Source organism: Melanerpes formicivorus, unplaced genomic scaffold, assembly GCF_026170545.1.
Source record: "Melanerpes formicivorus ecotype bairdi unplaced genomic scaffold, bMelFor1.0.p_v2 SCAF_4, whole genome shotgun sequence".
NCBI classification, from domain to species: Eukaryota; Metazoa; Chordata; class Aves; order Piciformes; family Picidae; genus Melanerpes; species Melanerpes formicivorus.
The window spans coordinates 24,444,352-24,459,875 of NW_027142356.1; the positions used below are offsets into that span (position 1 = coordinate 24,444,352).

The following is a 15,524-nucleotide window of genomic DNA, read 5'->3' on the forward strand; positions in this document are numbered from 1 at the left end:
GAGAGAGACGTGGAAATCCATTATTTTTAGAGAGGGCTGCAATACAGGAAAGGAAATGACAAACAGTAATAACCCCATGATACACCTCAGTGCTCACAACTACATCTGTGGAACGTCGTGGTGTTTGAGGAAAAGAAAAATGTGTCCCCATGTGTCCAGGTGCACTGGTTACCGAACGCTGCAAAACGTTAAACAGGCAATGCTGGGATCAAACAGAGTTCCAGAGCGTGTAAAAGCTCACAAAGACCTCACTGAGTGAAAACATTCCTCTTCCTTGCCCATCCCCACAATTTGTATGTGCCTGTCCTATGTTAGCTGGCAGGGTTAAGGTGTCATGCCACAGGTTAATGACCTCAACTCAGCTTCTCACAATGGAGATACACATAAGGAGCCTGCAGCAGAATTTGAGATTAAAAAACCAACCCAAACATTTACAAAGTGACACAACCACACTGCTTTCTTGCTGGGTGTACCCAGCATACGTGTGTGTGTGTGTGTGTTCAATCACAACAGAGCTCAGATCAGTTCCAGGGGAACATTTTATTCTGCCTTGCAGTTTTGAAAACTGGAGTCTGATTTATCTATTTACTGTAACGTTATTCATAAACAGGAAAGGTATGATCTAAAAGAAAAACATGACCTAGCTATGGGAGAAACCCAGCCTCTCCAAACCCAGCCTCTCCAGACCTGCATCTCATGTTACAGTTGCTTAAAATCAGCCTCGGAAAAGCCAAATGGCATTTCTGAGCTAAAAATCAAAACACAAGGGGGAAAAAAATGTTTCTCGCACATGGAATTCAGCACTGTTATTTTCAAAAGGAGTATCTGATGTTGCAGTAAATTAGGGAGTGTTGCTGTATTGTTCTAGTTATTAGTGTAAGATTTCCAGCATACAGAGAACACAACTGCTTCGTAACAGTGAAACTGAGATGCTGACTGCTGGCAATTAAGGTTAAGTGCTGCTGGGATCTGCTGGATAGATCAGATTTTCAGGAGCGTACATATTCAGACACATACAGAGCGTCTGGCCCCTTGTGTCCCTTGCATCACATACTCCTGCTGCTCTCAAGACTGTCCTGAGCCCAAGACACTTAAATCTTGGGGCACCAGAAACCCTGCACAGCAGTGATGTTGCAGGCTCACCAGCTTCTGCTGGTCAAACTGTAATCTTGAGAGTACTCAAAAGAGGGCTTTTCAAAAACTATACTGAAGGTAATGGACATTTCACTAGTCTTTTAACAGGACAAAGAATTCATTCAGTGCCAAGTCATGCTGAAGTGCTTCCACCTTGAAAGTACTACAGATTAAATAATGGCAGAAGTTAGTGAGAATTAAACCCCCATGGGATGAAAAATGTTTTTCACTGCTTAATTTTGAATCTGTTCTGCCTGCAACATGTCCTTGTCACAAAGACAGCACTGGCAATTTAAACAAAGTGCATAATGCTGATTATTTTGTGTAACCTGATTAACTGAATGACTAATCAATGAGAGACAGAATAAACATTGGGGAATCTCAGCAGGAGGAAGTCAGAGATTTGTGTTAGAAAAATTCTCATCTTCCAACTAACCTCTTTTTTTTTTCCCCCATGGGTACAGCAAGGCTGCTTAGAACCAGCTGGCTAGAGCAGGGGCTCACATACTTATTTCACTATATCTTGTTTCTTGCTGCTGACTTTGATACTTCCCTTTCAGAAGATGTTTCACTGACTGAGTGGACTGCACCCAAGTGCTAAATCACAGTGTCACCCCTCCAGAGGAAAACAATAACCCGCACCAAACCTAAATGAAACAACAGACAATGAATGAAGAAACATTTTAAGTAAAACAACTGCAAATACAGGCTGGGACATACATGGTTCTTACTCTCTCTACATTTTGGCTACATGGTATTACTGTGGGACAATGATAATACCACTGGCATTTCTTTAAAGAAAAGATTGTGAGAGAATAAAAGCAAAGTTCCTGAAAAGCCATTTCAAAATTACTCAAGGTATTGTTTGGGGATCATCTGTTTTTTTTTGTTTGCATCTCTGAATCACAGCTTAAACAAAACCATCCTCCTTATTTCAGACTGAATCTGCTATAGATGAAGGGTTTAAGGGCTTATCAACTTTGCCCTACAAATCTTGTATCACTCATTTCCTGTCAGCTTGCATCTTAAAATGTCATTCAGGCTGAATCATCACTATATAGCCTTACTATAAACATGCCCATCTGCTCACCAGTGGACAACTGTGCAGTGAATTCTAGCTGAAGAAATACTAAACAGAAAACTGGAGACAGATTTCCACAGGTGCTCCTTCTCCTCATGCACTTTCCACCCATCTTCTCACCTCCCATTGAACCCACTACTGCTGTTGGGGGCTCTCTAGTCCAGAGGAGAACACTCTTGTGACTTACCCAAAAAAAGGGTTACTGAATGAAGTGGAAACATTTGTTGACATCCACAGAAAGGATTTTCAAAGGAGATCAGTTCCCACTGCCTCCTGATGGGAAAGACTTAATCCAGTATTGAAAGCTGACCACTACCATGATGCTAAAATAGTCCCAGACATGAAAGGAGGATAAAGGAAACTATCTACACGCTGTAGGTTTAGGCAGGGTGAGGCAATGTGGATTAGAAGTGGGTGTCTTTTTTCCTAACATAAATGAGGGACTGCTTTCATGTCTGTGAAGGTAAAACTACAGGACCAGAACACTGAGGTGGCAGGGAAGGGTGACTTATTCAAAGGGAAGCCATTCAAACATGGAGTTGGAGAGTTTTCGGCAGCATAATACAACAGGCAGCTGCTTCTGGATTTTGTCAAGGAGTTAGACTCTCATGCTAAGGTATTTAAGTGAAAGCAGCTGAGAAAAGGAAATATTTATTAGTGAAAACCTTGTTTTACTCATCTCAGGAAACTGAAACTCTGTGGCCTTCAGTGGAGATGGAGATTTCTGCAAGGAGAGCAGAGCCAAAGAGGGATGGAGAACTTTTTGAACATGTTACCTCTTCTCAGGGATGAAGTCCCTGGCAGGGACTGAATGATGACCTGAGTGCTCGATTGGAAGCAGCAAGCAAGCATACCACTTCATAATAGTGCTGCTGGAGCACTCTCCCTGACATAAAAAGTGCTTGTAGGGGCTTGCCTGGTTGGTTGTGCACTACACACTTTGCACACAGCCAGCACTAACAGATGCAGCTACACGTGTTGGACTGCTTGCCTATTTAGAAATCTAACAGCAGGCTTGCAGAACACAGTGCATGCATTTTTGCCACCAGTTTAAGTACAAAGAATGACCTTGCCAACTAATTCTTCCCAATGAGAGAAGACTGGAAACAAACAGAAGAAAAATGCAAGAAGTTAAGTCCATCTAAATTAAAAGAGTTGTTTTTACACTAACAGTTTTTGCAGAAACCAGCAGGGACCAATTTCCTTTCAGGGAGTGAAACCTGCCATTTCAGAGGTCATCAGAACTCACCTGCATGACATTTGCAATGTTGAAATTGCACATTTGTGATTTTTAATTGACTTTGTAACTGTCATTTTTAGTTTAATGTTGTAATTTTATTTTTATAAGGTGACTTGCTCTCCCTTCTCCATCAAACTGACACAGCTACATATTCTTTCTGCACTGGGTGATAGAAAGGGGAGAGTATTTTGCATTCCTGTCCCAAATACGTAAACAAGCCAGGAAGATCATTATTTCCTCATCATGCCAGTGCTTGTGTTCCAGAGCAAATATTTATGTGCTCTGAGCTGACTGGTTCTTAAGGCTAGAAGTGCTCCATCAAAAAGGCATTAGAGGGGAAAAGGTGAATATAAAAAATTTTTTTAATGGGAGAATAAAAAAAAGTCTTGCAACCCTGCATGACTAGCTTGTATGTTTTATTTGAAGACAACACTGAGCCAAAAAACGTCATACTACTTAAGATGTTTCATCTGAAACCAGTGAAAAGGGTAATTCCAGAAATTTTGCAAGAGTGAGTCTCACAGTAGTTTGCCTGCACAAATATTTCATTGCATGAATTATCACTGAGTTTAATGCCACAAAAATCTATCTGGACAATATCCCTATACACTATGAATTCTGTTCCAAAGCAAAATAAACAACATTTTACTATCATACCCTGACACTTACTGTGTAATAAGTACACAGCAGTGCCAATACACTGTCAGAGAATTCCTTGTTCCCAAGTAATGCTGCCCAACCAAAATACTAGTTATTTAAGAGTCCAAAAATCTGAATATAGAGTAAATAGTTAAACTAGAACACTCAACCCTTTTCTCCCCAAACTGGTAAAACCCATTGACAAACAGGTTGAGATTCTACCAGACTTTTACCGGGTTTGGAAATCAAATTGAAGCTTGCATAAAAGTCTAAAGGATTGTAATAATAGTTGGCTCCAAACAAGACCTGTAAACCCCGACAAACCCCAGTTTATTTTGGAATGAAACAGAAAAGCAAAACCCCAAACATTAAACCCTGTAGCTCTTTTATGGGAAAGAATTTCTAAATATATATTTCTGAAGAAAGTACATGTTATACTTCCACCTGCTGGCCACTTGCCTGGAACATTATATGGATCTTACTCTACTAGGTGGAGTGAGCAACTCAGGAAGTCCTTCCAGACAAGGCATCAGGAACCTGACAGTTCAATTTCCCAGTGAAACTATTCTAAGATGCATTTTCTGTTTTGTGAAAATTCCACTTCTGTTTAACACAGAGGTTTTCAAAGAAAAACTCCCCACCATTTCTATGTATGCCTGAGCACAGGAGGCTTTACAGTCCTGGCAACAAAGCAGGGACTGGAATGCAACTTGCAGAGATTTTTAGCTGCCTTACATTCTGAATTATGATCCACTGAAGCAGCAAGCTAAGAAATCCCTTTACCTGGTACAACCTGTCTTTCCCAAAGACTGAGCAATCTTTGAAAGAATAAGTACAACTGAGATTACAGTCCTCCTGTGTTCCTCCTCTGTGCATATATGCAGCAGGAATGGTAGTTCAAATACCAACAGCCCTACAGAATCATATCTTTTTCACATCTCTAAAATGTATTAAATTTTGGCTTCCTTAAACCAGATTTCCTTTAAGCTGCCACAATCTGTACCTGACTGGGAGGTTCTTATACCTTCTGGAAGTCTGTAGCATTGTGATTTTCCCTAGCTAGGACCAACATGGTAGGCAAGATGTAAGTTGTTCCACTTGAACTGTGTTTCCTTTCCAATACACTGCTCAAAGAGAAGCTTGATGCTTTCATGACTTCATCTGAATGATCCACATATTCTTGTTTTCATTGTAACAGAGCAGTACTGCCTGCTTTTAAAAATCCACTGATTTTATGACCAAAGTGTGGGAAAGTTTTCAGATACCCAGACCATGAAGTGTCAGGAGTCATGCGAGACGGTAGACACGCCCAAGCACGTAAGAGGATGTACACCTCCATATTGGCATGGAATGGCATGAGCCACTACTCCCCTGTTTATGGGTATTTGCACAAAATTAATGATTATAGGTTGTTGTCAACTTCAAAAAGATACTTATGAGTGGATGATAGGAAACAACAGGCACTTAAGCATTCCCAAGCATCATCGAAAACTGCAAGGAGAAACAGTACTCTTGCAGTACACCTTTAGACACTAACTAAAGATAAGTTCCTGTTTTTCCAGTTCAGGTTTCACTACCAAATTAAGAGTGTGGAGTCAAGAAAAAGAGATAAGAAAAAGCAGACATAATTTTGTAATGCAGCATACAGTTGTATGCAGTTTGTAAACTGCAGACAAATCAGTAGCACAAAACATTACTACACTTACCTAGATTTCTGAATTGAAGCCTGCAATAAGTCTACATTATTGACTGGCTACAAAGAAAATGAAATATTACAGGTACTCACTTTTACTAAAATAATTCTTGCTAGCTCTTCACATACAGGCTTTTCTTCATCCTTCTTCAAGCCTTCAAATTCAAACAAGGTATTGTAATTTTCCAACATTTTGGTCATTATCTTGTTGCAGATCTCCTGTTCTTTTATACCTTCAAATCCAGAGGGCACACTAAAATTGGACAGAACACAAAGCACAGTGTTACAGATACTCAACACATAAAAATTCCTGGACAGAACTTTTAACATTTCAGTTGTGGATACAAGCTGGATAGCAGGCACAGGAGATTTTGTCTTTCAAAGGAAGATTGTGTCCATGGTGATAACAAATAGCACAGTTCGTCTGCCTCTTTTCTTACTGGTGTTAAATACCATATCTGATGGTCAAACTATCTACTTCACAGAATCTATGGAGAGATCAAATTGTGACAACCACCAAATGAGATACCAGTGGCTTTGCTAAGAGTTGAATTCACTGCTGCAACACAGTCAGCAGGAGACATTTAAATGCTCTGAACTATTAATGGAAAGGGACAGATTACTGCAAAAATGGTTTCTGATAACCTCAAAGGTATAAAAGAAGAATGAGTCAAAAAATTAAGAAAATCCACATGATGGGCACTAGAAGCAAGATTTTCACAGCTTCAGATTGACCCCATGCAGTACAGCAGATTTCTTAATCTATTTTTTGAGCTGTCATTTCTTTTGAAAATAGTCTTAGAACTCACAGGGCATTTTAAAACATGGAGATGAAGACTGTCTTCTGCTGAACAGCCTAAAAGATTCACGTAAAAAGAGGCTCCTAACCTCCACTTTCTAGAAGAATAATTGACTCTTTCACTGCAGAAGCAGCAACTTGCTCTTTTGAAACAGCCTCCTGTGGAGCCAGGAATTGCTTGCCTCACACCTTAAACAGACACATACAGACAAAAAGGCAAGATACCAGCTTGGAAGAAGTGTTACGTTTCAGTCTATGCCTTTTTGCCTCCTTATGTGTTTCACACAACTCTTTCATGTGGTAAAAAATGCATTAGTCACAACAGAGCACACAATTAATTGAAGTATATAATGGTCATCTGCTGGAATGCAGGCTTTCTGCATGCTTTACTGGACTTTAGTGCCCCAAATGGACTTAAATCCTGTTGTAATGCAAAAGTGAGATCTCTGAAGAATCTTCTTCGGCGTTTGAATTACTTCTTCAATTATCCAGTGTTTCCCACTGTACAATATTTCCAGTACACACACTCCCCTCTCAATAATCCACATAGCGGCTGCACTGATGTGAATTTTCTAAAGGATCTTAATAAAGGGATTGCAGATCAGGTGCTACACAAAACAAAGGAAAGATTTAAAGCAAAGAATCAGGGGAGCAAAAACCAGAATCAAAAAGTTTCAGCTCTTTTGTGGCTGAGGACAACTAGTGGCTGCATGAGAGGAAAAAACAAACCAAACCCCTAAAGTTCAACACACTCTGAGCTATTTCTCAGGGATGTAACCTAAATGTAAACCACTGTTTACTATCAACAGCAAACTAAATTTTACAAACAACTATCTGCTGTAAAACTGTAACTGTACTTTATTTGGGTCAGATGTGCATTTCAAGAAGGCAATTCTGCAAGCACATATTCCTAGACATTTGCCATCAAAACCTGCCTTCTTGTAGAGGTTGCATGCTATTGATCCTTCTCAATAGGGAGAGGATCCCAGTGCAGTAGAATGCATCTTTGTAAGCTCCAGAAGAGAATGCTTACTGCTAGAGTCAAAACTGAACTTGAACTTCATAAGGTTCTTGTTACCCCACTCTTCCAGTCTATCCAGGTCTTCCTGCAGGGTGGCTTCCCCTTACAAAGTGTCTACTTCCCTATTCAGTTTCAGGGGGAAGTACAGGGTACTTCATCATGGTACATTTGATGCCCTCATTCAGATCACTTATGAAGATATTAGACAGTATAAAATTGCCAACTGTAAAATGAGTCAGCCTCAGCTAATTGATTTCATTAGTGTGGAACCTAGCCTCAAATTAAATAAAGAAAAAAATGGGACAATTTATGTTGTCAATTCACTTTAAAGAATGTCACATACTCACTAAAAGACAATAACTGTATGTATGCAATAGGCCCATACAACACTTTGATTTAAGAAACTCCTCTTCCCACACTAAATGATGTGCCCCAGAATTAGCATGGGGCAGATTTTGCTTGGTAGTTTGTGGAAGTCCCGGCTGCTACCTCCCTGATTCGTTTCTCCAAAATGGGATACCACTTAAATAAGCCTGGCACCCCTATGAGCCTCATTCCTAGGACATGGACTGGAAACATACTACAGCAAGTTTGAGTCAAAACAAAGACTCAAGATAGGTTCTGTGAGTTTTAGAGCAGAACCTAAAACACATCTTCTGGGAACTTCAGTCAATACCTCCTGGCACCAACTAACAAAAACCACAACCCCCACCCCCAGGTTGAATAACAGTCCAGACTATAACATTTTCACAAAGCATAGGCAGTACACAAGGCTAAAGCTCATAGGTTTAGTCTTCTAATAATTGCTCTCTGAATGTAACTATGCAGACTAGCACGAATTGTTCTGTTTCAATAGCAGAGTAACTTACTTTATCCACTGCCATCTTTCTGCCATTTAAACAGGTAAATTTTACAAGTTTTCTGGTTTTCCCCTTAATTGATACTAGTATTAGGACCTCTAACAGTAAGATAAGGACTACTGAGTTTTTGAGCTATCCATGGTGACCTTTTCCTTGCAAGAGAGCTTCAGCTCAGCATATGTAAGACATTTAGATTATGATCACGTACCTCCTTCCATACTTATACAAGCTAAAACCCATCTGTTGCTAAAGTACATGATCTGACAGCCTGACTAGACTTTCCTGAAAAAGAGTGCAAATAAAGATTATCCTACTTCAGCTTTTCTTAGTCTGAAAGTCGTGATATCTACACATTTCACTTCAACTCACTAGAAAATCCCAGTCCTAGGAGGAAGTATATATATATATATATGCATATATATATATATGATAAAAATATTCACACTCTTCATATTCCTTTGTGAAGACCTTGTTAAAACATTAAAGCTGTGTTCATAGTCATGGTTCCTTTATATCTAATGTGCATGTTAATTAGACATTATAATTGTGTTCCTTTTAGAATTAGATGCACATCTTACTCCAGTTACTAAATTCTCAATGGTGGGACTTGATCCCCTTATAGCCATGGATGTACAAACTACTTCAGTAGCAGCACCAGAAACAGCAGGAGAACATCAGCTTCACTGCCAGCAACATATTTTCTAGAAGCCATAAACCTGTAATTTTTGTGGTAATTTCCAGGAGAAAAGAATGTTGATGGGTTTAGGTCTATCTTAGAGATTTGAGCTGGAAAACTCCCACAGTAGCCTGCAAAGTCATGAACAGATACATAGCACAGGAGTACAGGCATGGACAGAAGCAAATACTCTAGTGTCACTCCTAGAAAATATGTTTCTGGTAGTGAAGCTGATGTTCTCCTGCTGTTTCTGGTGCTGCTACTGAAGTAGTTTGTACATCCATGGCTATAAATGCTTCAGTGATAGCAGAAGAGGTAACAGGTTTAAAATGAAAGGGAGTAGATTTAGATGAAGCAAGTATCTCAACTGAAACTGTAAGGGTGAGTATTCACTAGGAGAATGAAAGACTTAAGATGGAATTTGGCTAAGCACAGCCCTCCATTTATGGAGACAGCAATTTATCTTTAGCAATTCTCTATTTGCATCATAGGGCATAGCATACTCAATTCTAATGAAAAACAGCTCCTTTACCCTGCTGGCAAATGCAGCATTTTAAATCTACATGAACTCTGTAGGAAAGGTTATGTTGTATGCTTCCACAATACTCACCTTGAGCCCAATCCTAGGTGGACATTTGTTTTCAAGACTGATGCAGGATTGGGTCTGCACTGCCTGAAAACAAAGTCCATTTGTATAATGTTTCAAAGGTCAGTACTACTGACTGAGCAGTTCTACATCAGCCCCTTTGCTCTCACTTCAGCTTCATATACTCAATCTCTGTAGGCTCCCAGGCTGCTAGAAAGCCATGTAAGACATTCATGCAGAACATCAGATCAGATTTTACTTTGTACAGATTCAGCAACACATTGGAAATCTTTTTGAATCTCTGAAATTCCTTCAGCTACCCTACAGATGACCTACATTTTTTTCCATTCATAATGACAATCTACCTTTTCTCTACACCTAATGCTTTCCTGTACAACCCATCAGGTAACTTCTGTGACACAGAAATAACTGCATCTAATCCTAGCAGTTTAACTGAATACCTGCATTTTCCAGCCACTTTATGAGTGGGGTGAAGCAGTCTCACAACAGGCTTAATCTCTGTTGGAATGGAACAGATTGAGGTGTTTCAAAAGTGGAGGCCAGATCAGTCTTTGAGAGAAAGCTGAAAAAAAAGGGTGCAAACAGATCCTCTGCTTACTCTGTAACTGGTAGACCTCACTTCTCTTACCATTCCAATCAAGGACAGGTTGAGTATAGCAGCCACTCCGATACTCAGCTTCAAGAGAGCAGACAGAGGGAGTGAAAACTGAGCTGGTCCTCTCCTTGCTCTTCCAGCACAAGCTGTGAGAGTCAAGCAGGGACACACAGCAGGCAATACCTAAGGCTATGGCTCTACAGGAGCTGAAATTCAAGTCAATGGACAATAACTTTCTCTAAGAGTAACTATGCTGGAAGCGTTAACACTCCACACAGATTAGCCCACTGACAGAAAACAAAACTATTTATGTCCCGGTATGTTGATGTTCATTGTTCCTCAAGGGCTGTATTTCTCTCTATTCTTGACCTTTGACTTCCATCACAATAAATCTGAACAATCCAAGCTGGAAGAAAACAGTGCACTAAATCACAAACTATCTTATTTTCCTTTTTTTTTGAGCTGTTTGACCTTGCCTTTTATATTTTCCTATACCTTACATTTATTTACAAGGAACGTAAATAGCCATTTTCTTCCCTCTTCTATTCATTAGAGATAGAGAAAGCATAAGATACTCTTTCATTAAAAAAGCACCAATTCAGCTTATCAAAGTGCAGGTAAGGAAGCAGGGATGAGATAAAAGTAATAAAGTGGATGAGACAAAAATAATAACGGCTGAGAGTTTAGGAGATGAGATAAATTACAGAGAACATGACACAGGAAACCAGAATCAGATTAAGAGAACTATAACGAAGTTAAATGTCTGGAAAGAGGCCCAACAGTGAGTTTTATTCAACTGTTAAATGGCTTCATTTATGGAGTAAGAGATAATATGTTTAAATAGCTGAAATTTCACTGAAAATACCTTCTATAAAGTAATCCTTCACTATCAGCACAGGGGCTTTATGTTCTTTGACTCTGTGCATTAACTACACAGTTTCCAACGTTGATTTTGGACATGCATACAAATTTCTGCCAGAAAAATCTCAGATCTTCCTGCTTTAGCAGCGTAATTGCTGACAAGCTGGCTGCTAAGCCTTCGTTCCTTGTCCCAGAGAAACACAGCTTTGAACAAACAGTTCAAAGCAAAGAGCGTTTCCTTCAACCACCTATGGATAGTTCATTTCTGCAGCCAGTGTCCCTAGGGGCTGCCTGTAGCCAGCAGTAAGACAGCTCTTGCCAAGCAGGCTTCAGGCTGCGCTGCAGCTCTGAATCTTTGTTGATACAGATGATCACAGCTGCAGCAATTTGAGACTGCATGCATTAACAAAGGAGAAGAGCATATTTGAACTGTTGCTCACCACAACTGCAGGGCTGGCTGCATTCATATACAAGAGCACCTATATTTTCAAGTCCAGTGAACTCTGCTTTCTCAGTCTTCTGCAACACAAGGATGCATTTCCATCCTTCTTACACATAGACTCTGTGCCTTACAAAAACTGTTATGTTCTTCCCAGGCCATTTTAAGAGCAGAGATCAGTTGAGACAATAACTATGCAGCTTTTCAGAGGTATGCTTTGGTTTAATTTTAGGAATGCCAATTGTAATTCCAAACTACAACTCTCTGCATTCTAAACCAAGAAGTATACAGAGCTAATTTTTCAACTTTCCTGAATGAAGTGCTGAGGAAACTAAAAATTATTCTAAGAGTCACTTGGGAGTTTGAGTCACAGAGATTTAACCATTAGACTCAGACTCTTCCCACTGACTTTCTTTGTTCTTGACTCTACCAATACATGTAGACAGAAATTCCCAAACTGCCCATACAAATGAAATCCCTAAAAAATTGTTTTGCTTTCCCCTGTCAGAATTTTGCAGCACTGTGCCTTCACTAACTCCTGTATTCATGCATTTGTGCACATATTGCTGTCTTTTGAGTCTTCTTTCTTTAGGAAGGGAAGACAATTGTTTTCAAATATGCTTTATCTTCTTTGTACTAACACAAGAAATGTTTAAATTTTGACACGTTCATCATCCATAAGCAACATCTTAAGATGAGGCAGCAATTAAATGTCTCATCTCTGTATGTTCTCTCCCTAAACAATGGGAAATTACATGCTCTTTTAAAAAGGCAGCACACAGCATCTAGACCAGGTATGTGAAAGTGGCTTAATACTGGGACAGAGAAAACAGAAATTATCTTCCTTGTAATTAAGTAGAGGGAAAGGGGAGGGAGAGAGAGGTTAGGGGGAACCCAAGGTGGAGGATTTCTGTGTTGTTTCTTTCCTGTAAATTCTTGTATAGTATTGTAAATACTGTATATTTTGTATATATTCACTGCACTCCACTATTGCTTGTAGAATACAGCTTCATTCGCTTCTCCGGCTGGGCTCAGCTGAGCTTTTGGTTGATGTCAGTGAGTTAAACCATCACACTACAACAAATACATTACAAGGAACATAATTTCTGTTTTCTCTCTTCAAGAAGTCCACTTCCTTCCATTGGCTACAGAGGAAGCAATTAATTAGGCAACTCATCTAATCTAGGTTGCTTTAGGCAACTCAGTATTACTGATGTTAGTAAAACTTTGCTCTGGAGTAAAACTCTGACATTTACTACAAGGAACTCACACATCTCGTTTTCACTAGTATCCTGCATCTTTCAAATCTGATGACTGAACTAAACTCCCTATGTGACTTTCATGTCTTAGCTCTTGAATGCCAGCCAGCAAGTGTTCTGCAGACAAGTCTTGGGGTTAAGATGCTCTTGGTGCACAGGAGTGACTCAGCAGAACCATTCTCACTCATGTGTGTTCTTGCGCCTGAAAATAACTGTTCCTGCTACTGCTGCAAGCTCTACTAGCGTGTACAACATGTTGTCTTCACCACAAGCACCAACGAACTAGTGAGTTCAGAAAGAAGTCTTAAGAGAGCAGTGGAACCCCGTAACAACCAGACCAGCTTCAGAATATGCCCGAAGGATAAAGAGCCCAGAATCATCAATGTCTTGACAACAGATACCAGATCACAAGCACAAATCTGTTGAGAGAGCATCCATCTCTAGAAATTATACCGCACTAGGAGCTGCAGAGGAGTCCTCTTCCCCCAGATAGCCTTTCTCAAAGCCCTCTGCAGAGAACTATCCATATTGTCTGATGGCAAAGGAAGAAAGCTGTAAGAACACAAGCCTCCTTGCACTTAAGCAGTCTGAAGGCCTTTTATTGTCACACTCCTGCTCTGCTGTCAATAGAAAACTGACCATCTAGCAAAAAAAGCAAGAGGTGGAAGAACAACTCAAATCCCACTGAGCTCAAACAACAACTTTAGCACTAAAATTTATCACATAGCTTCAATCATTTTTTCCATTTAATCACCATGACAAATGAGTGTTCTGAGCTGTATTTCTGGCCATCTGCTCCATTACACCTTCTGCCAACACATGGGGAAAAGTGAAAACCCCAACTTACTGAAAGCAGTTTGGTCCAAATACAGTGGCAAGATTGCAAAGGTTCATCCTGTTCTCTACATGATGTTCAGCAACCTTTATCAGGAACTGGCACAGATACTTCAGCAGACAGTAATGAGCATCAGGCAGTTCTTGTAGGAGTTCTTTCAAGTTACTTTCCTTCTGCATGTCGTTTCTAGTGTCTAGGAAAAACAAGAGAAGAAAGAACATATGTATATGGTTTTCTACATTGCTGCTAATTTATTTACATGGGTAAGGGAGTACTTAAAATAAAAAGGTAATTTGTACCAACAAAAATCTTGGGTTTAGATATTAAAAGCCAAAATTCAAAACCAACTCAGTATTTACTTCCCTTATGCCAAAACAGGATGCCTTAACACTTGGAAATGTTAGTATCTACTCCCCATCAAAATGAAATTTCACTGAAACTCTTGCATATGCAGAGTTCTTGGGGGTTTCTGCAATGGCATTTTCAGGCAGAAGACATCAGGCCCTAAAGGTTTTCCTCACTGATCTAATTATAAGCAGTAACCATTAGCATGAGGGCAGCTGTGCATTTATAGTGCTTTGTTATTTATTTATCAGCCTTATAGATTGATGGTGGTAATGCTGCATGACTGCTGTTGGGTAATTAATTTTCCCCTAGAGGTGCACTTACAGTTTTAAAAACAGCTCTACTGGTTAGAAGGATGTCTTTACTCCAGAAAGCCAAAGTGAGCTCACACTGAATGCTAACCCTCTGTGTTCTCTGTAACAGACTGCCTTGTCAGAGAGTAGCTGATGGCTTACCATGGGAATACAGACATCCTCCTCATGCTCAGGGTAACAAGGTATGTTTTCATTTGGAGAATATTAGGAACCCTAGAAAGGAGATTCACTCAGCATTCAGTCACAACAAGCCTTGCTCAGTCTTCATGATTCATTTTTAGTCAAGAAGATATAATAAAATAGGCTGTATCTGAAACAGTCCAGCAACTAGTTCCTGACTATGCTGTACACCCTGATAACAGCACACAGAGGAGAAGACTGGCAGGAAAACACCTCTTGACTTGTTCTGCAGGAGAAAAGAACATTTTACATTTCCCAACACTATTGTGAAGAACAAATGAGAAACAAAGCAAAAACTCTAAACACAGTGTAAGTCATGTACAAAAGCTTCAGACGCTTAATCTTTGCTTTTATTTTTCATTTCCCAGAAACATTCCAGGGCCATATCGCACAGTATTCCAGGGGTTGAGCGCTCTGAAAAGTGGTTAGCTGTGTAAATTAGCAGCCTATATCAAAGTATCTTAAAATGATACCTGAGAACTCAACCATTAAGTTGCAATATGATTTCTGTTTTATAACCAGACATCCCCACACCGACTTTGGGAAACAAGTAAGATTCGTATGTATGTATTTGCCACTTCATACAGATGAACTTGTGCTATTTCATCTGCTTCCAAGCTTTGGTTTCCTGCCTTCCATGACAGGTATAATACAGCACAGGGTGAGAGAAGACATTTTAAGTTTTCTATTTACATAGAATTATTTTTTATGCATCTGTTTGGTACCACAGACATAATATGAATTCTTTTCTAGCAAGAGGCCAAACTTTAAAACGCCCGCCAAATTACAAGACCAAACATTTCAAGCAACTGATTAATAATATCCTTTCATTCTACACCTAAGAAATAAGCTCCTGCAGAAAAGTCAAATATCAAACATGCACAAAGGAGATGAGAAAAAAAAATAAATCTTATTTGTGTATTTATTGCAAAACCTTTTAGAGCTA

At 39.6% G+C, this 15,524-nt stretch overlaps 1 protein-coding gene across 3 annotated transcripts in view; it reads right to left on the minus strand.

The window, feature by feature from the left end:
* Positions 1–15,524, minus strand: part of FAM13A (family with sequence similarity 13 member A) — a 123,484-nt gene that overhangs the window by 93,236 nt on the left and 14,724 nt on the right. For all 3 annotated transcript variants that reach the window (XM_068137345.1, XM_068137344.1, XM_068137343.1), the window contains exons 4-5: positions 13,752–13,932; positions 5,881–6,040 (exon numbers count right to left, since the gene is read on the minus strand). In XM_068137345.1, coding sequence (XP_067993446.1) covers positions 5,881–6,040; positions 13,752–13,932 — 341 coding nt within the window. The remainder of the gene's footprint in view (positions 1–5,880; positions 6,041–13,751; positions 13,933–15,524) is intronic.